At 49.0% G+C, this 22,759-nt stretch overlaps 12 protein-coding genes across 12 annotated transcripts; 3 read left to right on the top strand and 9 right to left on the bottom strand.

Moving 5' to 3' along the window:
• The first annotated feature begins 158 nt into the window (after nucleotides 1-158).
• Nucleotides 159-2,269, top strand: ACRALDRAFT_1064567 (uncharacterized protein). The gene is made up of 3 exons (XM_071016995.1): nucleotides 159-1,860; nucleotides 1,919-2,084; nucleotides 2,141-2,269. Exon 1 carries the CDS (start codon nucleotides 252-254, stop codon nucleotides 1,548-1,550), a length of 1,299 nt encoding a protein of 432 aa, XP_070873777.1. The 5' UTR covers nucleotides 159-251; the 3' UTR covers nucleotides 1,551-1,860; nucleotides 1,919-2,084; nucleotides 2,141-2,269.
• On the bottom strand, nucleotides 1,875-2,090 carry ACRALDRAFT_1034676 (uncharacterized protein; the record flags this gene model as incomplete). The annotated part of the gene is made up of 1 exon (XM_071014977.1): nucleotides 1,875-2,090. A coding segment is annotated over one exon (216 nt), but the record flags the coding sequence as incomplete, so codon positions are not given.
• Nucleotides 2,270-2,666: 397 nt separating the features above from the next.
• Nucleotides 2,667-3,785, top strand: ACRALDRAFT_2042628 (uncharacterized protein; the record flags this gene model as incomplete). Its single annotated transcript, XM_071021267.1, has 4 exons — nucleotides 2,667-2,713; nucleotides 2,829-2,881; nucleotides 2,942-3,110; nucleotides 3,167-3,785. The coding sequence occupies 4 exons, from the start codon at nucleotides 2,667-2,669 to the stop codon at nucleotides 3,783-3,785; spliced, it is 888 nt and encodes a 295-aa protein (XP_070873776.1).
• Nucleotides 3,786-3,850: 65 nt separating this feature from the next.
• On the bottom strand, nucleotides 3,851-5,531 carry ACRALDRAFT_1094268 (uncharacterized protein; the record flags this gene model as incomplete). Its single annotated transcript, XM_071019714.1, has 3 exons — nucleotides 5,301-5,531; nucleotides 5,053-5,238; nucleotides 3,851-4,978 (listed from the first exon to the last, which is right to left on the bottom strand). The coding sequence occupies exons 1-3, from the start codon at nucleotides 5,475-5,477 to the stop codon at nucleotides 3,851-3,853; spliced, it is 1,491 nt and encodes a 496-aa protein (XP_070873775.1). The 5' UTR covers nucleotides 5,478-5,531.
• Nucleotides 5,532-6,169: 638 nt separating this feature from the next.
• ACRALDRAFT_1064562 (uncharacterized protein) lies at nucleotides 6,170-7,673 on the bottom strand. Its single transcript, XM_071016994.1, has 4 exons — nucleotides 7,644-7,673; nucleotides 7,199-7,581; nucleotides 6,871-7,139; nucleotides 6,170-6,801 (listed from the first exon to the last, which is right to left on the bottom strand). Exons 2-4 carry the CDS (start codon nucleotides 7,474-7,476, stop codon nucleotides 6,242-6,244), a joined length of 1,107 nt encoding a protein of 368 aa, XP_070873774.1. The 5' UTR covers nucleotides 7,477-7,581; nucleotides 7,644-7,673; the 3' UTR covers nucleotides 6,170-6,241.
• A 43-nt stretch (nucleotides 7,674-7,716) lies between these two features.
• ACRALDRAFT_1051269 (uncharacterized protein) lies at nucleotides 7,717-9,611 on the bottom strand (the record flags this gene model as incomplete). Its single annotated transcript, XM_071015682.1, has 4 exons — nucleotides 7,717-8,145; nucleotides 8,201-8,894; nucleotides 8,928-9,432; nucleotides 9,494-9,611. 4 exons carry the CDS (start codon nucleotides 9,609-9,611, stop codon nucleotides 7,897-7,899), a joined length of 1,566 nt encoding a protein of 521 aa, XP_070873773.1. The 3' UTR covers nucleotides 7,717-7,896.
• Nucleotides 9,612-10,117: 506 nt separating this feature from the next.
• Nucleotides 10,118-11,818, bottom strand: ACRALDRAFT_1043499 (carbohydrate-binding module family 1 protein). The gene is made up of 3 exons (XM_071015312.1): nucleotides 11,639-11,818; nucleotides 10,534-11,582; nucleotides 10,118-10,460 (listed from the first exon to the last, which is right to left on the bottom strand). The coding sequence occupies exons 1-3, from the start codon at nucleotides 11,748-11,750 to the stop codon at nucleotides 10,374-10,376; spliced, it is 1,248 nt and encodes a 415-aa protein (XP_070873772.1). The 5' UTR covers nucleotides 11,751-11,818; the 3' UTR covers nucleotides 10,118-10,373.
• A 1,359-nt stretch (nucleotides 11,819-13,177) lies between these two features.
• Nucleotides 13,178-14,274, bottom strand: ACRALDRAFT_1064560 (uncharacterized protein). The gene has a single exon (XM_071016993.1). It carries the CDS (start codon nucleotides 14,109-14,111, stop codon nucleotides 13,257-13,259), a length of 855 nt encoding a protein of 284 aa, XP_070873771.1. The 5' UTR covers nucleotides 14,112-14,274; the 3' UTR covers nucleotides 13,178-13,256.
• Nucleotides 14,275-14,445: 171 nt separating this feature from the next.
• ACRALDRAFT_211470 (uncharacterized protein) lies at nucleotides 14,446-15,656 on the top strand (the record flags this gene model as incomplete). The annotated part of the gene is made up of 9 exons (XM_071023696.1): nucleotides 14,446-14,480; nucleotides 14,556-14,719; nucleotides 14,768-14,945; nucleotides 15,006-15,102; nucleotides 15,149-15,210; nucleotides 15,273-15,297; nucleotides 15,337-15,351; nucleotides 15,423-15,516; nucleotides 15,565-15,656. 9 exons carry the CDS (start codon nucleotides 14,446-14,448, stop codon nucleotides 15,654-15,656), a joined length of 762 nt encoding a protein of 253 aa, XP_070873770.1.
• Nucleotides 15,657-15,742: 86 nt separating this feature from the next.
• Nucleotides 15,743-16,013, bottom strand: ACRALDRAFT_1094265 (uncharacterized protein; the record flags this gene model as incomplete). Its single annotated transcript, XM_071019713.1, has 2 exons — nucleotides 15,743-15,800; nucleotides 15,853-16,013. The coding sequence occupies 2 exons, from the start codon at nucleotides 16,011-16,013 to the stop codon at nucleotides 15,743-15,745; spliced, it is 219 nt and encodes a 72-aa protein (XP_070873769.1).
• A 30-nt stretch (nucleotides 16,014-16,043) lies between these two features.
• ACRALDRAFT_211468 (uncharacterized protein) lies at nucleotides 16,044-17,138 on the bottom strand (the record flags this gene model as incomplete). The annotated part of the gene is made up of 1 exon (XM_071023694.1): nucleotides 16,044-17,138. The coding sequence occupies one exon, from the start codon at nucleotides 17,136-17,138 to the stop codon at nucleotides 16,044-16,046; it is 1,095 nt and encodes a 364-aa protein (XP_070873768.1).
• A 203-nt stretch (nucleotides 17,139-17,341) lies between these two features.
• ACRALDRAFT_211467 (uncharacterized protein) lies at nucleotides 17,342-18,612 on the bottom strand (the record flags this gene model as incomplete). The annotated part of the gene is made up of 10 exons (XM_071023693.1): nucleotides 17,342-17,355; nucleotides 17,394-17,468; nucleotides 17,526-17,626; nucleotides 17,709-17,732; nucleotides 17,808-17,918; nucleotides 17,944-17,997; nucleotides 18,081-18,093; nucleotides 18,304-18,404; nucleotides 18,440-18,511; nucleotides 18,596-18,612. The coding sequence occupies 10 exons, from the start codon at nucleotides 18,610-18,612 to the stop codon at nucleotides 17,342-17,344; spliced, it is 582 nt and encodes a 193-aa protein (XP_070873767.1).
• Between the last annotated feature and the right edge of the window lie 4,147 nt (nucleotides 18,613-22,759).

Genomic DNA, 22,759 nt, shown 5'->3' with positions numbered 1-22,759 from the left:
ACTTCTGCACACTGTATGGGCTGTTACCTTGAAATCGCCCAAGGTACCTAGGTACCTAAGATAAAGAGCTTATCTTATCTAATCCCCACTGTGGTACCCCGCGCCGCGACACAAAAATTCCTTGCGTCGAGACTGAATAATGCCTACCAAAGAGCTGACCGATACGTCCTTCGCTCCCGCAACCTACAACGTACTCGACGAAGCCTGACAAGAACTTTCTTTTATACGTGCAACCCGCTTCCGTATCAACCATGCCAGGCGACGACGCGCTTCCTATAGGGTCTACGGACTTACCTCCGACGACCGCCGAGAAACAGAAGCCGATCCACAGTATCTGCCTCGACACCGGTCCATTGATCAAGAATGACCCTCCGGTCAGCACACTGCTTTCGCAGGCCCACCAGTTATACATGCTTCCGTCTATATTGGAAGAGATTCGCGACACCGCTACTCGCACCCGGGTCGAAACAACACTCCTCCCTTTTGTAACCCTGCGGAATCCACGACCAGCAAGCATCAAGTTCGTGTCGGACTTTGCGCGGCGGACAGGGGACTTGGAAGTCATGAGCAGACCTGACGTACACCTCATTGCATTGACCTATGAGCTGGAACTTGAGCAAAACGGGGGAGACTGGAGATTAAGGAAGATGCCTGGCCAGAAGGGTATCAACGGGAAGATGACTGGCACCGAGCAGAAGACGGAACCAGAAGAGCAGATCCAGGCAAATACGGAATCATCTGGGAAGGCTGAGGCGCCGCCGCCTATTGACAGCAACAAGAACGGAGACGAGGAAGCCGACGCCGCCAAGATAAGCGCAGACATCGCACAGCTGCGCCTGGACAGCAGCGCTGAACAGGGAGCTCAGGTACTTCCCTCGACAGCAGACGAAGGGAGCGAGGACTCCGACTCGGACGACGGCTGGATCACGCCGTCCAATCTTAAGAAGCATCAAGCCAAGGATAACAAGGAGGTAATTCCCACCGTTGCCGACCAGCCGCTGAAAGTGGCACTCCTCACCTCCGACTACGCCATGCAGAACGTCGCCCTGCGGATCGGGCTCAACCTGCTTTCCCCTTCCATGTCTCGTATCACGCAGGTCAAAAACTGGGTTCTCCGCTGTCATGGGTGCTTCCAAATATGCAAAAAGATGGATAGCCAATTCTGCCCCAAGTGCGGCCAGCCTACTCTCACGCGAGTATCGTGCACAACGGCGGATGATGGCTCATTCCAGATTCACTTGAAGCGTAACTTCCAGTGGAACAACCGTGGGAACGTATACAGCATACCTAAACCTGTCTCCGGCACGGCAAGTGGCAAGTTACCTTACAAAGGTGCGGGTGGAAAGAACGGCTGGGGCACCAAGTTGATCTTCGCGGATGATCAGAAAGAGCACGAGAAGGCGAAGAGCGAGAAGCGGCGTCGGCAACACAAGGACCTCATGGACGAGGACTACCTGCCGAACATCCTCACTGGGGAAAGGTCAAGTGGGAACGGGAGAATACGGCTGGGACCTGGAAGGGCTGTAAATGGCCGGAAAGCGAGAGGTTGACTTGCGGACCCATAGACAATGAATGCAATGAAAATGATTCAAATTTATTGCAGGTGTATCGTGCCAGTGGCAGGTGATAAGTCGAAAACCCCAAAACTCCGGCCTTTTACTTGATCAGAGCCCCAACGCCAAAATTGGAATGTGGTTGCAAACCGACGACTCGCCGCAGCTTGGCACTCATAGAACACAATCACTTGTCCTACACACCCATACTGGCGGCCAACGAGCTGGCTGCAGTCGGACCGACCATCGGATAGTAAATTGTAAATCTCGTTGTCGCGTCGTATCTAGGCAGCGTGGTGCTTGTCCTCTGGATGCATCGGGTCAGCATGGTTTCTTTCGAGGTAATCTGGAGGGAAAGGACGCACTCTGCTGGGTGAGGAGGAGGCCAAAGCGGCGCTTTAGAGTCACTCGCTGCCTCGACCACTTGTCGTCGGGCGAAAACCTTGCGGGATGTGCGCTCTTGGTGACCTTGCCATCGGCGGTCACTTTGTGAAGCGTGTAGATCCGCTCCCCGGACTCCGAGAGTGTATACTGCAAGAGGTTAAGTCAGTAAATATAGCAGAGACACAGGGCGTTAGATTGCCTACCATAAGATGCATCTTGGGATATCAGGAATGTAACTGTTTGAAGAGATTTGTATCGAACAGAAGCGTCAATTAGTTATCGCGGCGTGGATGTCGATAAACTTGCAACCGAAAACAGCAGCTTCTTTTTTTTTTTTTTTTTCCTGCCGGGCGTTTCACGTGATGCGTGCTGAGCTATATTAGTCATAAACTTATCCGGCCCTCCATAAGGTCGCGAGTAATTACTTGAGCACCTTCATAAAACCGAGACGCCATACGAATGCTTTTCAAACACCTACTCTACGAACAAGAAATGAGAAAATTGCCCGTATAGCCAGCCCTACGGTACATTAGACAATTTCCGCTTGGCTTTGGAATTCGGGTAGGTATGTTAACGGACTTGCTTGACTGGTAGATATCACGTGACAGACTTAGCTGGGAGAATGGGATGGGTGTGTGTGTACACTACTTCGTACCTGCTATTCGTGAATCGTACTTCGTAGACGCTTTGCGATTTGCATTCCTCTCCCACACACTCAAACTTTACGCAATGGCCACCGACATCGTCAAAGGGCGCCAAACTGTCCTCATAACAGGGTGAGTATATTTATTCGATTTATTCGATAGCAAAACCTAGGACGGTCTGGCACAGGCTGTTGTCGTTGCCTTGACTTCCACCCTTCAGTACGGACTGTCGCTAACACGATTCGAGATGTACTCCTGGAGGCATTGGCCATGCACTGGCGAAGGAGTTTCACTCCCGAGGTACGGCTTCTGTGGATGACACAGGGTGCGTTTTCGGTAGAATCGCCTAACTTTAACCAGGCCTTCACGTCATTGCCACTGCGCGTCGACCTGAAGTCTTAGAAGACCTTGCGAATGAAGGGATGTCCACCTTCGAGCTCGACGTTACCAAGGCCGACAGCATCGCCGCCTGCAAGAAACAGGTTACCGAATTGACGGGGGGTCGTCTTGACATTCTTGTCAACAATGCGTCAGTGTGACATGCTCATGCTCATCCCTCTCAGTTCGCCTGCTCACCATTACTAGTGGGATGGGGTATGTCACCGCTGCTACCGACATCGACATGGACGAGGTCCGCACTGTATTCGAGACCAATGTCTTCAGCGTCATGGCTATGGTCCAAGCCTTTGTGCCACTTCTTATCCCAACTCGTGGTTTGATTATCAACATCAGCTCGCTCTCCTCGGTCGCTCCTTATGTATTTGCCAGCGTCTACAGCTCGACAAAGGGCGCCATAAACTCATACAGCCGTGCACTTCGTCAGGAGCTGCGGCCCTTTGGTATTCGCGTTCTGGTCTCCCTTACTGGGACCGTCCGCAGCCAGACTGGAAACAAACAGACTCATCGCACACTGCCACCCGACTCTCTCTACCAACAGGTCAAAGACGTATTTGAGCGCCGTCTGACGTGGTCACAGAAGAACGGGACTGTCGACACCCCATGCTTTGCAAAACAACTCGTGAGCGAAGCCCTTCGTGGGGAGGGATGGCTCGGCGGCTGGTTAGGCGGTAGTCGCAATTGGTTCTGGGCTGGTGGTTTGGCTACTCAAGTTTGGCTTGCAAAGTTCTTTGGTGAGTGGCTACTAGATGAAATTACATATCGTCGCTTTGGTATGGATAAGCTAGCTGCTATCGTAAAGGCATAGATATACCAGCGCCGAGGGACATCCTACCATGCCTGGTTTAGGGACTAAGCCAAGAGCCACTGGCCTCAGACTGCATCTCCAGATTCCCAGCTCCTCTTTTCAACATCCATCTCCCGAGAATAGTCTCCGAGCTTCTCAAAAACTCCTTTCACCCAGTTATTATATCGGCGCTCCCACCTAAATCCCTCTAGCATAGCTTTCGTATATTCCCAGTACTCGGGGTAGTATCCAGCAGTCTCCCAGTCCACAATCCCCGTCACCTCCCACCTTTTTCTTTCATCTGGCTGGGGAACCTGGTCGACAAGAATGTTTCGCGGATTCAAATCGCCATGCGTGAATACGATTCTGTGTCCACGACGAGCGGGGTCGTTCGAGTATCGTAGGATCTGGCTAAAAGCTTCCTCGTCTTTGAATGGCCCCACTGGCGTTGATCCACGAATGCGATTGTCTTGACATGCCTCGCCGAGGGTGTTACAAATAGCCATAGCGGGATTGACCGACTTGGGGATCTCTCGGAGCTGGGTTATATAGTCCTCCAGCTGACCTGCGACTGCGTCCAAATCTTCGTCGGACAAAAGATGGTGGCAGAGAGATAACAGCACACCGGGGGTTCTCGTGACGAGAAGATAAAAATCATTAAAGGCGAATGGGTCGTCCGAATCTCTTGGCCTAGAGACCAAGTCAAGCGCTTTTGGCGCCGGGACATAAGTATGCCGGTGGACAATTTGCAACGCGTTGAACTCGTTTCGGCACTGGTCCCAGCCAGTCTTCAAATACAGCCCGAATGGCAGTCTCTGGACAGCGATGGACGCGCTTGGGCCGTAAAGGAACTTTCCGACTTTTTGCAGCAGTTCATATGCAGCCATCCTGATCCTGTTGGGAATTAAAAGCCAGGCTTTGAGAAGAGCGCTTGTCACGGGACTCAAAATAGAAGAAGGCTTTCGCAGCCCGGGCCTGGAATTTGGTGCAGTAAGGCAGGCCCGTGTACTTGATCGTCGCGGGCCAATGCCGGATGAAGAGAACGTCTTGGAAATTTCGAGGTACCGAATACTAGTGGACAGGCGAGCATGAGTGCCGACAAAGCGCGGATCGAGCTTCATGATACCCGATCGTGAGTGGTCACCCAACAGTGGGTATAGGCCATCAGCCTCGATGGGCTTCTCCAGTCCGGGAAGGACGTCTCGCAGCGAGAACTGTTACAGGTGGATTAGAGAAAAAACGCCCAATAGTGTTAGATGATCAGGCCAGAGGCGGCACGCAGACTCACCTCAACCATTGATGCCTGTAATCTGTCTAGCCTGATAAGGCCCCGTTCAAAAGCTCTGGCTGCAGACCTTCGGACCAGCCAGTGACTCCGTTCACGAGGCATCCATTCGGGTTCTCTGGCATAAGATAGCCACCAATCCAAGTAAGGCTGTCCGAAGAAAGCACCAAGCATGTCGTTGATCCCGACCTTCTCAAGATAAATCGTCAACGTTCTCTCGCGGTATCCGTTCTTAATCACGGTAAGCATACTCTGTCTGTAGTCCAGCCGCTTGGGACCGGAAGAATAGGCACGGTTAAAAGGGGATCATGGAACGTTCCGGTCTTCCCAGTAATGCAGCAACGGCCTCCATCTCGTTTAAAGATAGCCTGTCGTGTTTCGGTATCGAGCGGCGGCGGAAGATGGCCATTTTGCGTAACTGTGGTCATTAGAGTTGCGAATAATAGCAGCCAACGGTGCCAATGGACTTACCGGACTCGACGATAAACGACCAATCGGCCACCAACGAGGAGCCCTCACCGAGAAGCAACCTTGCTTTCACATACTGGGCGGCCAAGACGGGATTAACAGCCTCAGCGACGAAGGATTCGAGAAGGGCTCCTGAAGGGTGAGGTAGCTTGGTGCTCTCGATAAGCAATCGTGTGGTTTCGATATCTTCACCAGTGGCCATATTAAAAGACCTCGGAAATCTTTGCCATAAGCATAGTAAAAACAGTATCGGGTAAGAGGAGATACTCTCGTTACTAGGTAATAATAATCGGAAGTGAAAGGAAATTACGAGGCTCGGCTATGTCTAGGTAAGATACGCTTTTAAGGAACTTATAAATAGGTAGGATACAAGAACTAACCGCCGAGGGGTGGTGCACACAAAGGTTACAACGTATTACGAAGTATATGTACGGACTGCCCGCCCCACTACACGATAACAAAGCCACTTAGAACCGGTCCTTGCCGCGCGGCTTATAACCAAGGCCCGGGCCTAGCGTGATAACTGCACGAAGTATCACCAACATCCACCTCAGCCCAGCAAGAAAACAATCCAATCTAGCGTCTCATTGTCTAGACAGCATAATTCAGCGGCTTAGTACATGTGTCCTACCTGAAGCCAGTGGCCTAGGAACCCCGCCATTACTCGTTTGTTTAAATAAGTAAAACCATTCTACTGCATTTCTGCCTTCTGCGTCGAATCGGCCTAGCGGAACCATGGATGCTCTAGAGCGCCACGCGCAATGATCCTCTGCGCTGGATCTAAGTTTGCCATCCTCATAACCAAATCCCTGAGTTCCGCGTCCACATAAGGCCACATCTGAAAAGGCTTTCTCGGCCTCTCGGCATCAAAGTCACCCGCGAGAGCGATAAGGCGGTCGAAGAACACATTCTCCTGCCCAACGTGTTGAAGCAGGCCCTTAAAGCCGTCCTCGTCTCCAAAATAACATATATGTCTCCTGAGAATAGGCCACCAAGCGTTATCCCCGCTTATCTCTTCATTGTCCACGCGAAATATCATATCGTTAAGCATCACGTAGATGACTACCACCCCAAAAGAGAACATGTCAGACAATGTGTTCTGCCATGCACGTGCCCAAGACTCAGGGCTTCGCCACAGCTGATTTCCACAAAGACAACCCTTAAGGCTCTTGCCAGGTGGGAGAAGCACTGCATCCTCTAAGTCTGAGATTTGGACGCTTTTGATAGCAAGATCATCGCCGGTTGTCTCTTCAAAGTCGAGAAGGATATTATCGGGTTTAATGTCTGGGAAGACGTTAGCTCTTGGACGAGTCTTAAGGCGATAGAATACTACACGACGAGAAGAGGACGTACCTGCACGAATAATCCCTCTATCATGAAGCTCAGCAAGTCCAGTGAGCGCGCTTCTGATAATACTTCTTCTCGTCTCCTCTGGCAGCGGCTTCTGGCTAATCTGAAGGAGGTCGGTCGCAAGGAAGCGATTAATGAATAGGTTGAAGTCTGGGATAACGTCGATCACTGTTCGAAAGTTGAGACACGAAACCAAGGGACTTTGTAGGTCTTGCTGGTACTCGAATTCGCCAGGTATCATGTCTTTAATAATAAAGTTTTCTCCCTTGTCGCTTGCTAAGGATATTAGCTTGTAGTCCGAGTGATCGTTCAGGCTGTAGAATGCACGCACCTCGCCCGGTAGACACACAATAGAGGATCTCGTCGTTTAGAAAGGATCTGCTGAATAATGCATGTTCGCCCTAAGTGGCCGCGAAGAACTTCGCCGTTTGAAAAAGGCTCGGCCTTTGTTTGTGACATAAACGACCTTGTCCGGCAATAAGGGTGGTAGCATTGTTTGAAACAGATGGGTCGGGTGATAGATGGAAAGTTGAATTCGTTCTGCGTACGGCGTAGAAGGATTGAAAGCGGTTTGCGAAGACTGGATGCTGGTGTTGGACCCAGCATCATAGCGGGGAGGTTTCGAGCAACTTGGGGTCGGAATTTCTGCCAACACTTCATAAACGTTTTCCCGGTACAGATACATGTATGGAACGGGTTAGACTGTGGGTTATCCTGCCATTCCGAGTCGTTAGCTTCTTCCAAGTATCGCAGCTTAGGTATACACGATATATCACCTTAATTCTAGACTGACGTCTTATGCACACAACGAGCGGAGGGGAAACGTGGATAATAGCGCGAGTGGAAAAAGTATCGAATGGTACGTGCGAATTAAGCTGATGGACAAGTTTGTGTCCACGGGCCACCCCCTATCTGTTAGCAAACCTGCGCGAGGTACTTTTGGCCACACCAAATTCGCTGTAAGGTGAAGTCACCACGCTAGGGTCCAGCGCTATCTAGGTATGCACAAGGTACACTTGCCGCCGACAACTATGCCCTCTTTACCCGCCTGAACGTAGGCCGCGGTCTTGGATGGTTCGGCAAATGCGTTTCAATATACTCCTCAGCCCGATGTTCGTCGTCTTTGATGCCCTCCAGAACATGTTTGATGGCATTTCGCTCTTTGTCGATAAATCCTCGCAAGTCGGCACGGGGTCGTTCTTGCGGTTTTAATGACTTGCATTCCATCCACAACCAAGTTCCAGTTTGGTAGACCGGTATCGCTACACCATGCACCACCTATATGTCATTAGTCAAAAAGTACGGTAATTGGAATGCGTATACGTATACGTACGACACTGGATGTAACGACGAACCAGATGACCTGGCGCGATACATCAAAGAGCTCTAGTCCCTCGGGCGTCATTGCTCCATCTTGGTCGGAAAGCTCATGTCTGCAAAAGTGCAATATTTCGTGCAGGTAGAAGATGGACGAAATGCCCATCGGTCCGAAGAATCCGATGAGGAAAGCTTGACGAAAGTTCGTAACATGTGGACGCAACAGTCCCATCCTGTAGAGGAGTAGCATGACCGGAAGCCGCCGTAAAGCCAATAGCGCGATAGCTAGGCAGACCAGCTTCCAAACTGGTATATGCCATGGCGATACTTGCACGTCGTTATTGCCACGATCGAAGATATCCCAGGGGCAAATAGCGCCAAGGTAGATGAAGAGAGCTATGTTGAGAAAAACGTCGAAGGTCGGCCCGAGCGAGTCTTCCGCTGTACTCAGTTGGTACCATCCGTCCCATGAGAGAACATTGCCGAGTATGAACGCTGCAAGGATGTCGTTCGATCCAGCCATACCGCAGGTCCCAATGAGCAGGATTACGAGGACAATTGGAAAAGCGAAAAAGCTCTCGTGGTCGACGTAATGTAGGCCCCGGAAGAGCCTCAAAGCTTTGGCGCTGATGAAACCTATAACGGCACCCCAAAAAGCTCCCAGGATCAACATGTAGCCCATGGTGTTGCCAAAGAACTCAGCCATGGCCCTCGCTGCCCCGCCTTCTTTTGCTGCATCATACGAGCCTCCACCGACATATGCAGTGAGGTACAAGGCCAGGAAAACAAAAGGGTATCCCAGACCATCGTTTGCACCGCTCTCACCAGAGATAAGCTGAGCCAGAGGCGCAGGCACATGTTGGTCCGCCCAACGGCCTTTGACGATGGTCGAGGCCAGGACAGGATCGGTGGGAGCCACGCATGCTCCTATGGCGAGTGCGTGAAGGAAGGCTATTCGGTGATTGCCTCCATCTGCGTTTGTGTCATTCTCGACCGTGCAAATGGCCCAGATCAGCAAAGTACTGATCAGCCACGTAAGGCTCATCCCAATAAGCAGCGCGACAAGCATAGATCTTCGCGAGTCCCGAAGAAACCGACCAGGTAGTTGTATGCTACTCAGAAGCACCTGGACGCACAATGATAAGCGGGTAAAATTCAGCGTAATCGTCTCCAAGTTCTCTGCGCCGCCTGCCCAGGTCATAGCCCCGAGCAAAGGGCCTGCGATGGCGCCGACCAGGTAGGATAAGACTATAGGGTCAGGATTAGAGACGGAATGGTTCAAGAAAGAGCCAACTGCTGAGGAACTTACGGGAGTCGGAGATGAACAGCCTTTCCTTGACTAAGAACGACACGAATGTTAATAAGAACGTAAAGATGCCGAAAACGGCGCACACAATATGAAACCGATCTGTCAAGACATTGATCATATTTGAAAAGCGAATATGCCAGTCACCATGAAATGTGCCGAGGAAGTGATTGCGAATCATTATAGGATAGGCGGGGAATAAATACGCCTTGTTGTTGGGTGTTAGTGATATCATGCTGGCACTCGGTGGAGCACAGCCGGTCGACACCGTAGCGTCCGGAGGAAACGGACAAGCCGGCCAAGCACATGCCAAGACTAACGGACCGCACCCGATTATATTCCGTACGCCATGTGGACGTCATTGCGAGTAGGTAAAGCATGGTCAGCATGTCACCTAAGGCGACTAGCGCTAATAACCTTATAGGTAACTTTAATCTATTAGACAAATCAAATAAATATCTAAGTAATAACCTTAAATATCGGCTTTACACACGGCACTTGAATACGTGATATGACTTCTACTTACAATCTTTCTGGGCCTCTTGGATTCATAGTAGGTATGTCTCACTAACGGTGTCTAGGAATGCAGTATACATTTAGATGTCACGATATGTGGCCACAGACAATCTCCTCTCTCTCGTGATGCGTATTTCTTAATGTAAAGCACGAATCGACCGCTATATGGCATGACCAGATTCAGAGGGATTCAAAGTCAAGCCGCTTAAGTGATTCGAGAGTTATGTGCTAGTCTAGAGTTACTAGACAATAAAATATATCAAGAATGAAAACAGAATAAAAGGAAGACAGAGAGATAAATATCCTTGGTCGGTCTACTCGATGATTCTTTAGTCTCCTGGCCAGCCCTGTCCCGTTGACGTCCAGTCTAGCAAATGTTCCTGGCGCCGTTGCCGGAGAGGTTCCAGCTGATATTGTGGCCGCACGGCGATTCGCGCACAGGCGTGTTGTTAACCTGGTTCGCACATTCCTGTCAGCATGCCGTTGACGTGGGTGGCAGAAGGAAACGAGACAAGAGTTGTACTCACGGTCAGGGTAATAGAAATATCGCGGTTATTCGCAAACTCGGACCGTGCCGCAAGACGGACCTCGCCGCCACCGTTCACGGTACCGCCCTTAATGTTAACGTTGTAGCAGTTCTCGATAAGGATAGCATTGTTGCCGTTATAGGCAAGGTCGATATTGCCAATCTCGGCGCCTCCAGACTCAGAGACACAGAAGATACCACGGCCACCACCACGGGACACCACGCGGTCGACGAAGATGCTGGTAGGATACTGGCCGTTAGCTGTGCGGCCGTTCCTGTTAGCGAAGCGGAGGGTGGCGTAGCCGGTGTTTGTGGCAACGTTATCGCCGTCGACGAGGCCGACACGGGCGTCACGCGTATTCTGGATAAGGAGACCAGACTCGCCCACGTTCCTAGCGATAACCTGGTTAATACGGAGGCCGTCGACATTCCAGATCTCTACCGCGTGGCTGGTCGCGCCAGTGACCCGGATGTCATCCATCTGGACGTTAGTGCTGCCGGGCCTGTCACGATCGAAACGGATACCAAGGCCGGCGCTCAGGTTCAGGTTAATCTTTCCTAGGGAGAGGTCCCGGTTCCCGGAGAAGCGGAGGCCAAAGTACGCCTCGCCCGTCATAGTCAGGAAGGGAATCCGAGTGCCCACCGAGTCGGTGACCTCGATGGCGCCGCGGCCGTTCCTCCAGGCGGCATTGATAGTGCCGCAGCCCTCGAAGATCTTCCCACTACCAATCGTGATGGTGCTAGCTCCGATAGACCCCGAAGCCATAACGGCGACGCGCTGGCCGGCTGAGATGGAGTCAACTGCGGCCTGGATAGCTGCCCGGTAGTCCGAGCCGCTATACACTGTGCTGGAGCCATATGTGGCCGTGAAGAAGTCCCCAGAGCCATCGACTCTGGCATCGGGATTACCGCCACCGCAGGCAGTGCTAGGAGGAGGCGCAGGAGGGTCGGGGTAAGAGGGCGGAGGAGGGGCGGGCGGAGGAGGGGAGCCTCCACCCGGAGCTTCGACGCATTGCGAATACCACGGGTTCGATTCGACACAAGTCCATCCTGGAGTCGGTCAGCTTAGAAGCGGCGCCGCCTATATACGCTCGGACGCAACTTACCAGAGGTGCAGGTCGTGGGACCGGTCCAGCCTTGCCCACCACACTGGCCCCAAGGAGGAGACTGGGCTGCGGCCAGGCCACCAAGGGCGAGGAGAACAGCAGAAGTCTTCATAGCAAATAAGAGCCCAAAGAGCAATGATGATAAAAAGAGAGACCGCAGATCTCTAGATAGAATATTACAAAGAGGGAAGGGATCTCTGAGGAGTTCTCGAGGTCCCGACCAGGCGGTATTTGAATGCTTCAATTAGCCTATGATGCCGGGTAAGGGTAGAGGTCTAGAACTTGGCAAGGCCTTGGCTTGACTCCCAAAACATCACAATAATGCTTCATACCCCGCTGTTTTTCACGGAAACACGTTGTGCTCCTGTTTTCCCGCCAGTTATGGATCCAGGAACTACTCGATTCTTATCAACATTGCTTACATAGGCGCCCTGCTCGCTAGAACCCGGTAATCTTTCGGCCATGGGAGGCAATTACGGGATGCGCATAAATCAAAGCGAGATCGCGGATTGATGCGTGGCCGACTACGAGGTGGATGCGTTAAGTTTAATATGCAGGGGCCTTGGATCGTGCGGGGTGCTATCCACAACGGACGCGGAGGACATGGATGGTATGAGGTTTGCTCCAATGGCCGTCTCCCGCCTTCCGAAATGTAATATGACCTCTATATACTGATAAAGGAGTGTCTGTGTCGATGTAACCCAAGGTCACGAATCTTAGCTCCGCTGCCTAATACGGAAGCTTACCCGAGAACATGGCCTAGGTAGTCCCATGGGTTCTACGGCCCATTTCACGTTATTCGCAGCTCTGTTTAAGACCATATAAAGATAAGTCTAAGCCTTTAACTCTAGGAGAAAAAGAAAAGGCACATGCATACTATCGACATCAAAGGATTGATTCCATGACTGATTCTGGCTTAGGACAAACTCATGTGTGCTCATTATGTTCAGTTACAAGTCATACGAGACTCTCGCGTCCTAGTTTATATAGGACAGTCCTATCTCGGAATGATTCGGAGGTGACGCTCCGTTTGGATCCCTATGGTAGTGGAAACGGGAGACGCTGCAGGGGATCGACGTCCCGCGAACTCAGCGCGACAACAGCACTCAAATCCCTCCTACGGACAATAGTGGCTGCGAGGAATACCGTCGAGTTTCTGCTCGCCACCGGGGACAGAGCGTAACGTACTTTCGGAGCCATATGTCGACGGCGGAATTTTACAGAGCGGCTTAGAGAAGCCGTGCACCGTCAGCGGTCCACGCCGGCTTCGCGCTCTAGAGCGGGCGGACGTTGAGGGCAGTGGGCTGGCGTATGTGAGTTCTTGTGAGTGAGCGCCGTTGACGCTCGCCACTGAGTGGCCGCTCATCTCGCGTCGTGGTGTGTGGCAGGACAGTGACTTCTCGTAGTTAATAGAGGTTCTCACTTATCCCAAATCCGCCTAATCTAGCTACGTGTAGTTGGGCTACTGTCTTTTGCATAGGTGTGTGACATGTCGCGCTTCTTATACTCTAGAAATGGTCTCGGAGCTCTTAAGATTAACTGGACATTGGACGTATCTTTATACGATTCTCAGCAGTTGCTGCGCATTGCAGTCTTAATAACCGGCGTTTTGCCAGGTCTATTCAGGATCATGCGCTTCACCTTCCCAGCCGCCACGGGGATCTTCGATTAAGTCCATCAGGTCGTCCACTGCCCTAAATGCCTCCTCCCTCTGGAATGCATCAGGCCATCCATACTTCCTATATATCTGTCTTAGATACTGGGTATCCAAGTCTGTTCCCCACCTTTCCGGCTGAGCGCAGACCTCCGCCTCAGTGATATCGTTATCCCGCTCAGGCACACCTTCGTACTCTTGAGTGACTAATCCCGGACGGGGAATAAGTCTAAGACACCGATAGTCATCCATCAATTTACGAAAAAAATCCTTAATGTCAACAGGGTCCATGTCGTCGCAGCGAATAACATCTTCAGTGATCTCCCCAGAGAGCACGTTAAGAATAAACTGGCGGCCGCCGCTCTCATAGCCCTCGGCAATATAAAAGCAATCGGCCGGGTTAACGTCGGCGCCGACTAGGTCAGATAAATAGTCCTCATAAAAGGTGTCTGTGAAGAACTCGGGTTCCAAGGAAGTATAGTCAAGCAGCGAGGACTTATAATGGATAGCCGCGCCGACTTTGCTTTTGAGATAGGGCAGTCGACGTAGGACCTCAATGACGAGCTCCGACTTGACCTCTGAATAGAATTCAGGTATAGTCTCGCCCCATCCTTCTGGCGGAGGGATTTTAAGGTCCTCCGGCTTATAGTGTAGTGTCGTAAGGCGTTGGTAGAAATCGAGGAAGATGGCAACGAGCTCATCCACTGAGTACTTTGGGAGGCGATTAGATGAACACCCCGACGAAGATTTCTCTCCTTCTGATTGACGCTCCGACGAATATTCTTCCTCCTCAGGTTGGGGCTCCAGAGAGGGTTCCATTTCCTCAGGTCGAGGGGAAGTCGTGCGAGTGATCGTGAGTATTTCCGTTACTGGGACGCCTTGAGTACACCCAGAGGCGCCGTGGAGTCAGTCTTTCGATATCATACACTCAAGGATCAGTAATATCTGGAGGAGAAGTACAGCGTAGCTCGGGATCTTTTATCGGCATACTCTCTTTAAAGAGTACTGTTGACAGTTGATGATTGAGACAATCATCTTCGGAAGGGCTCAGGACAAGGCAGTTCCAGGCAGCCGCCAAGGGGACTAGAGCGGATAATGTCGCATAAGCTGGCCGGCAAAGGCATAGAAGTAGTTATTCCGGACCCGAAATTCGATGTACAGTAACTTGGCGCAAAGTGTCGAGCCGATGTACCTAGTTTTACGCACACCTATAACGTGGTGCTGTAAGTATATCGGCTCGACAGTTTTGTCTCATCACTGTAGATTAGCCTACAGTTACTTAGTACATAACTGCGCATTCGATCGCCAACTTCCGCCAACCAACATAGCAATGAGGCAAATTCGACAGTCTTTGAACACTGCAAAAAATTCCCCAGTACATCACACCATGCCCGGTCACATATCTACCGAACATATCAGCGCGTCGTGTAGCAATGCTACGTCTTACTCTTTTGCTTAAGAACTCTCACCTCCAGCCATTATCTGCGACCCTCCATCTAACCTTCTCTATAACCAGGAAAAGGTTGCGCGATACCGTCCAGGAGGGTACCACCCCATTTGCCTAGGTGACACATTTAAGCAGGGCCGCTACAGAGTTGTTCATAAGTTGGGATGGGGAGGCTTTTCGACCGTCTGGCTTGCGCAAGATATTCTGTAAGTCGAGAATGAAAAACATATTACATCTCGCACTCAAATGCCAACATTGATCGCAAGGCTGGGCAAATGGGTAGCCCTCAAGATTGCAACTGCAGATAGCACGAGCTCATCTCGCGAGGTTTCCACTTTGCAATCATTACAGCAGCTACCTGGCGTTTCAGACTACGTTCTACAGTTACTCGATTATTTTACACATACAGGGCCAAGCGGCGTTCATCAATGCCTGGTGTCTGAGCTACTTGGGCCATCTGTCGATACAGTCGTTGCCGACTAAAACACGGGAGGGGACCGGCTAGAGTTAGACACCATCCTGATGATATCGAGGCAGCTGCTGCAGGCTATTGCGTCTGTACACGAAGCAGGCTACGGACATGGAAGTGAGATATAGTTCTTTGCTCTTGAAGTGCTGTAAAGACTGATATATCCGTATCTACAGATATTAGCGGCGCGAATATCGTGTTCACGGCTGGAAAGCTGGCTCACTTGCCAGAAGAGCGTCTCTTTGCTATCACCGGAGCTCCTGAATCAACAATGTTAGCCCGCGTAGACGGCGAACCTCTCTGCTCCAGTTTGCCAAAACAGCTAGTCAAGGAAGCTGGTTAGGACGACTGGGTAGACGAAGATGAAGAGGACATTCGACTGTTGGATTGGGGCGAGGCTTTCTACACGGTGCAGAGCCTGCCAAACTCGCCCAGCCAGGGGACTTAAGGGTTCCCGAAAAGTGCCCGCCTTTAAGAATCCCGGTTCCCTTTTTTGTTTTTAGCCGTCCCAGACCCCCTAGATCCGTCTTGTGTCTAACGCCCCGTCGAACTCGATAAGCGGCGTCGCAAGTTAATGCGGTCGAGGATGCTACTCGTTTCAAGTTCTCTTCAAACACAGCTAGGCTAACAAAAAGAGGTTCCACTCCATCAGTTGCCAGGCGCGCGCTCCTCGATAGAGGACGCCTAAGACCTGTACCCTACCATCGAGAAGAACAAGAACGGACGAGGTCTTCATCGTCAAGCCGACTATTGCAGTCCGCTTCCCGCTTTGCCTCCCCTCCTCCTCCCCATTTCCCCTCTTCATCCCTTCTCTCCCCTTACTCCCCTTCCCTCTTTATCCCCTTTCCGTCCCTTCCTCTTCTTTTCCATTCCGTCCCTCCCCTCCTCGTAAGAAGGCTTTGATTCTTGCGACGCCTTGCCGATCCCCTTCCGTTGTTTCGGCCTTCTCCTTATCGACCCAGCCATCGGTATAACCACCTCCAAAGTCGATGATCCAGATGTTATCCTTCCCGTCGACTAAGATGTTTTCTGGCTTCGCATCTCCCCAGACGAGACCAGCCTTATGTAGTTCAGCGACGCATGCATCCAACTCGCATGCCCAGCGAAAAAGTGTGTCAGGGGAGCAACCTCCGCGACGGACCCTGCTAGACAGAGTCCCCATCCACTTCGGTCGGTTCGTCTCGATGAAGGTAAGTAAGATCCCAACAAGTCGTGCCGGGATGGTACTTGGTTCCACATCACCGCCGCAAGGTGTCCGATCGTCGCTGTCCACCACGACTCCACGTAGGCGGCAGATTCGTCGGTCGTGCTGAATTCGTCCTGATGTAAAGGCATTTTGGATTTGTTTATACGTACGAAGCTCCGTAAAGTTTGCTCCGGGGGGGCGGGCAGACTGTTGCCATCTCTTGAAGAAGTATGGTTCGCCGTCGATCAAAACTTTCTCTGGGCCGCTCAATCGAGTATCTTGCTCTGGGGGAGCAGGAAGGCAAATTTGGCTTGACGGATAAATGTTCGTCACCCAGTCCCCAAGATCCGCTAGTTCGGGCCATTGATGCGTATAGTCTCCAGGAAGGGACTCTTTCGATTCTTCCAGTTTCGGAGTTATTTCCGTGTCTTCCGGACCCGCTATCGCCTTAAGAACGAAGTGCCTTGGATACAGGTAGTCGGAGAGGAGATAGCCTTGATCTGGAGGTACTAAGCTCTCCATTAGAGGCTCGAACGGCTTAATCAGCTGGTGCACCGCTAACGGATCGCCAGCCTCCTCGTAGTCGTTCGACAATTGGCGATATTTGTCAAAGAGGATAGAAGGTGAAATGTTTCTGGGTGAATACCGGATACAGAATACGCTACCAAGACACCGAACAGAGAGTTCAAAGTCTCCTACCTCTGCTGCACTTGGCGTCAGATGCTGAAGGTGGAATTTTGGCATGGCTAACAATACGAGAAGAAGTATATTGAATTAAGAGTGAATTGGAGAGGAAAAGCTGTGCCATAGATAGTGGGAGCCATTCTCCTTAATACCCTTTAAAGACGACCCCGCTTCCTGACTTAGCGCAGCCGGCTACGTACAGCCAGAAATTAAAAAGGCAAGGCGTTATGCAGCCGAACCATCACCTAGGACAAACAAGACTGTCAATTCTCGCCCTCTGTTTCTGTATTCAGGGGTTCCCTTACATTGGATCACCTTCACTCTTCCCCTTCGATTTCGAACAATACTCTCTACCGCAGACACCAGACCGGTAACGCGTTGCAGTTGATGCTGGGGGTGTGCAACGAAGCTTTATGGTCGTCCCTTGCATATACGGCGCATCGTCACAATCAGCCGGGTCCAGCGGAACCCATTGCACGTCGCTCTTATGGCCGCAAGCATATTGATATTGGGATTTCTGGCACATAATGTGGAAGGCTGAAGATTGTCTTAACCTAGCAAGGAGGCAGATAGTGGCGAGGTTGGAGAATTTAGTTATATGCTGGAAAGATAGGCACTCAGGCAGTGGACTTTATATAGGCATCCAAGAGCAACCTTGTTCAGCATTGTGCAACCCATCTATTGCGTTCCTCTCCTATACATTACTCTATATAGGTAATACTGCCATACAGAGCTGGCAAAGCCTGAACACTACAATATGAATGCAAATCTTGCTTGAATTGGATTCCTAACTTGCGCAGGGATGGACTACCCAGCAGCCGGATGTGCCACGCTGTAAGCCTGGTTGGTTGAGCAGGTACACCACCATGGTCTCGCCAAGGCCCGGTGTATGTGGACAGTAGTTCCGGTATCAGTCATTCTGGGAAGGATCAAGAAGGTCGAAGGCGCGCAATCGGACACGCAGCTCTAATCCTAAAAGCCATTAGCTAACCGAGGTCGCACAAATATGCATTAGCTGCGGGAACCGAATTATAACACCCCCTTAAAAGTGAACATAGCTTGGCACGCTTAGTGGTTCTATAACCTGGGCGACTGTATGCGGGGATAGGATAGACTCATCTCGCGTACCCCGCGTGTAGCGCCTCTAGAAGGCTGTCGTCGCTCCCGTATAGATGGGCGGAAACCGGGTAGTCTGATAACGGGCGGCTAACTCCCTAGAGCGGACCCTGCCCCGGGGAGCCTGTGCAGGTGCTGGCGCTAGGTCCACTGCCTTCGCGGCTCTGTACTTGATCATCAGCTTCGTTTAGCTGCCAAGGACAGCTGAGGCTTGGACGGGTGGTGGGCAGCCTGCTTGACCTCACCCGCTATGCAGGCTGCTCGATGCGGTCGGCCATTGAGACCCAGCTTGGAACACTACTGCTGGCTGTAAGCCACTGTCACACGCAGACAAGCATAACGTTGACAGAGCGGATCACCTTGTGCGATATAAGCAGGCAGCCATTCCCCCGGGGCTCTACTGGTTTTGCCTTCGCATTGCCATGCGAGCGATACGTTAGATACAGCACGTCCTAGGTGCTATATGCATAACCCGCTCGAATTTAGAATGCATCCCACCTGCCCTGCCGCTTGGATAGTTAGGCACTATGGCTGTGACCCGTGGCGTGGCGGTCTTTATGCTATCTATATCAGCATCGTAACTATAGCTTAGAGAGGTGAACAGGTTCGTAAGCAAAGGAGGGTGGGGACGGCAGCGGCACCCTACCCCTACTACCTATACCTCTCCTAGGATTAAATACATTAGTTTATAACTTGCCCTATACCCGGTTAGTTATTAGTTTCTACCGCTAATAGGTATCTTTATATATAAATTTATATAAAAAGGTATAAAGCAATATAATAGTATAAGACTAAGGCTAATATAGTGGTTAAAGCTATTACTACCTTCCTAAGATCACTTATAACTTTATTAGTTTTTTAGTAATCTATATTTTAAAGTCATTACCAGATTTATCCGAATAAGCTCTTTATAATAACCTTAAATAACGCCCTGCCTCCTATACGCCTGCCTTAGGATAACAAAGAAGAAATAAAGATATAACGCCTAACTACGCCGCTCCTTCGCCTACCGATTATAGACGAGTCTCCCGGTATTTAGCCTAATAAGAGGATTTTTTACCCTCCTTCCTCGCCTTCTACGGAATAATAAACTGTATTAATACGGCTTTTATAAAGGCTACTCGCCGTGATATCTTATTACTACTCCGGAATCTACGAGTAAAAGAGCTATCTTATTACGGGTTAACCCCGTAGAGTTAATCCGGTAAAGCACCGGATCTTCCGACTAATTATAGCGTGTTGCTAGTAGGTCGCCGCGATATTATCTTTACGTTATAAGCTCCTATAGAGTTTTCCCCTTTCCTTCTTTTCTCCTTAGCTTTAGATAATTTAATTATTCGGCCTTACTCTATAAACAACTTATAACTAGTGAAGAAAGGCGAAGCCGTTACTATGCAGAACGGCTTAGGCAGTGTGATCTCGGATAAGTCTTCGATAACAGGAGTGCTTAAGACCACGAAGTGTATATAACCAAAACAACACATATAATAAGGAGACCTTTAAAAGAGGTTCCTGGAGGTGCGTGCTGCTCTGATCAGGGCAACGTAGCTTAAACGAAGTGAATATAATGAACGTGGCAAAACTTAGGGTTAAAAGGATGATGATTGTGTAGGATGATAAGTATCCTCTGTGTCTGGGTGGCGTCGCCACGTATATATAATATATAAGATAAATAAAAAAGCGCGCGTCTTATAACGTTACGTGACGTCCTAATAATATAGCACTGGGTCTCTGATCCACCCCTCTATAATCGGCCCTAGTTATCTTACTCACGCCCTCGTGGCTATAATAACTCTAAATATAATTAGGTTACCCTAATTAAGCTAAGTATAATCTAGTAAAACTATCTTAAAACTTATTTATGCTTACGGAGAGTCCGTCCACCGATTATATAATCCTCCTTCTCGGTATATACTCGCTTTATAATAGCCGTAACTATATCCTTATCCTACTTAATCCTAGCGTTATACCGTAACCACCCTTCCTAGGGAATCGCGTATAAAGGCGGTATATATAAGGAACTATTAACGGCGGTATCGTAAAGTATTACCCGGTAAACACTATTATATAAATAAACCTAATTATCTTAAGAGAATAAGCTGGGTCTAATCGGACTAATATAAGAGTCTATAGGGCGAGGATTATATAGTCTATAGAATAGATAACTATAAGATATCTTAACGCCCTTATCCTGCTCCTCTATATCCTTAACCTATTTACCTTAGATATTAATCTTCCTAGGCTATACTAAGACTTTCTTTAGCGATATCTAAATAATCTTATAGCTATTCAGGTTAATGCTAGTAAACTTAGAAGATTTAGAGGACTTAGGAGTCTTTTTAGGACTCTTCGTGACCTTAGCGGTCTTCTTAAGCGTGCTTAGTGCCGAGGGCTTCTTAGAGATAACCTTAGGTGTCTTAGGACGTACCGGGATATTAGTATTTTTCTTAGGCTCCTATAATTTAGGAGTACTCGTAACTAGGGCCTGAGTCTTCTTCTTAGCCTGATTAAAGGAACCAGGGGTAGCGGGCTTAGACTTAATAATAGGTTTATTAATAAGGGTAAAACCTATACTCTTAGGAGGTAGTGGCAGAGGGGACTAAGGGATTACCGGGACCGCTAGTATCTTCTAATAACCAAAACCGAGAATTACTCTAACACAGGATAGCCACTTTTCCTTAATATAACGAGTATAAGCTACGCTATTACTTCTATAATAACGTCCTTATATAAACCGGTGAATCTTAGAGCTTTAAGGGAATAAGTAGCCCTCTTAGATAATAGCTTATATCTACTCGATAACGAAAAGGCTATATAAGTAATTATCCGTTTAGCGAGGACCGGGAATAATATAGAAACGGCGGGTAAGGCTAAAGACGGCCTTATTAGGTATATTAATACTATATAACTATCCTATAGCGTACTTAAATAACCGTAAAAGGCGGTCCTTAGTATTACTAGTATTCTAAATACTATTATACCTATATATACACTATATCTCTTAATCTATAATTAGACTAATAAAGTAATTCTTAAAGTAATAAATAATAGGGATAAAGCGACTTCTCTTAATACGGTTAATTACCTTTAGCGGCTAAGATAAGTAGACCGCCGTGCGGCTATTTAACTCCTAATAAGGCGTAACACTAATCTATGCTATAGGACGGGTATCTCCTTATCTACGCTTAAACATGGCGCGTATTATATTTTCTAGACTGCCCCGCTCTAACTATCTCTTATTTATTAAGTTATAATATATCCTAAAAGACGACTAAACTGCTAGGTAAGTATCCCGCGGCCTCTTAGCGAATATACTTATTATAGGAATATAAGGCAGTATTATATTAACCGTGATAGTATTAAGCTCGCTATCTATAGTATTTTTAAGGAGGCGTTAGACTACGTGTATATTATCTTCCGGCTATTAGGGAAAACCTATAAAGGGGGTAGCGTTATCGGGGATATTAAATAAACGGTGCGGTAGTCCTTATATAGGGAATACCTATCGGCTATTATTAGGGTTATTAATACGGCGGGGGCGTGTAGTTTTATCGATAATGACACGGGTAGCGGGAATAATATTAGCGGTAAGGATAGGACCGGCAGGAGCCGGCTCCTAGTAGTTAAAGGTAGGGGATATAGATATTCTGAATATCTCTATTAGCCTGATCACGGTAACGGGCAGGTAGCGGATATAGGGAAAAATATATAAGGGCGGCGAGGCAGTAGATAGTAAAGAAATAGATAGCGGGGGTAAGTTAGAAAAATAAACTTAACGATATAGGAAAAGAGAGGAAAAGAGGGAAAACGGGTTAACTAGAGCTAGTGATAGGGGATATATATCCTTTATCGACGTCTAATATTTCTAAGCAGTGCCTCCTTTATAAGACTGGCTTTAACCGGAGTTCCTATTACGGCTATTAGTTAAATAGGGTCGTGATTATTAAAGAAAGGGTAATCCTAATACTATTTATGGTTTTTAGATAAAGGTAACTTAGTGAATTAGGCGCGGGATTTAAATACGGAAGTCGGCTTACCGTGTAACCGATCTGATTAGATAAAAAGATTAGATAGCACCTTTTTTATTATACCTATAATCGCGACTATTATAATAAAGCGATGTAAGGAAAGTAATCGTGAATCATACTTAAAGCCTAATCTTTTTAGTAACTTAAAATAGGCTATTTATTTAACTACGCCTCCTTAAGTCACTAAAACTATAAACCGCTAGGCTACGCCACCTATCGTCGAGGGATATAAGGCGGAGGGCTACCGGCCAGAGGCGTATCTTTCGGGCTCTACGTCTTTATATTATTATACGATTCGATATCGTGTTTCCTATAAGCTTCTCTTTAATAACAGTAATAAGATTATCGATATATCCGCTAAAGCTCTGATCACGGGGCTTAATAACCTTAGCTCTTATAAACGTAAAAAAGCCGTGGCTCGTTAAGAGTTAGTTCGTCCTATGCCGTGCTTCTGGTCTAAGACACGACTTATCGTAGGTGCGGTTAATAAGTATAATGTTTTTACGACGGTCTAAGACATAGTGGTAAGTTCTCTTT

This window comes from Sodiomyces alcalophilus (assembly GCF_042370955.1).
Source record: "Sodiomyces alcalophilus JCM 7366 unplaced genomic scaffold ACRALscaffold_5, whole genome shotgun sequence".
Lineage (NCBI taxonomy): Eukaryota > Fungi > Ascomycota > Sordariomycetes > Glomerellales > Plectosphaerellaceae > Sodiomyces > Sodiomyces alcalophilus.
This window is presented reverse-complemented; position numbering and strand designations above follow the sequence as displayed.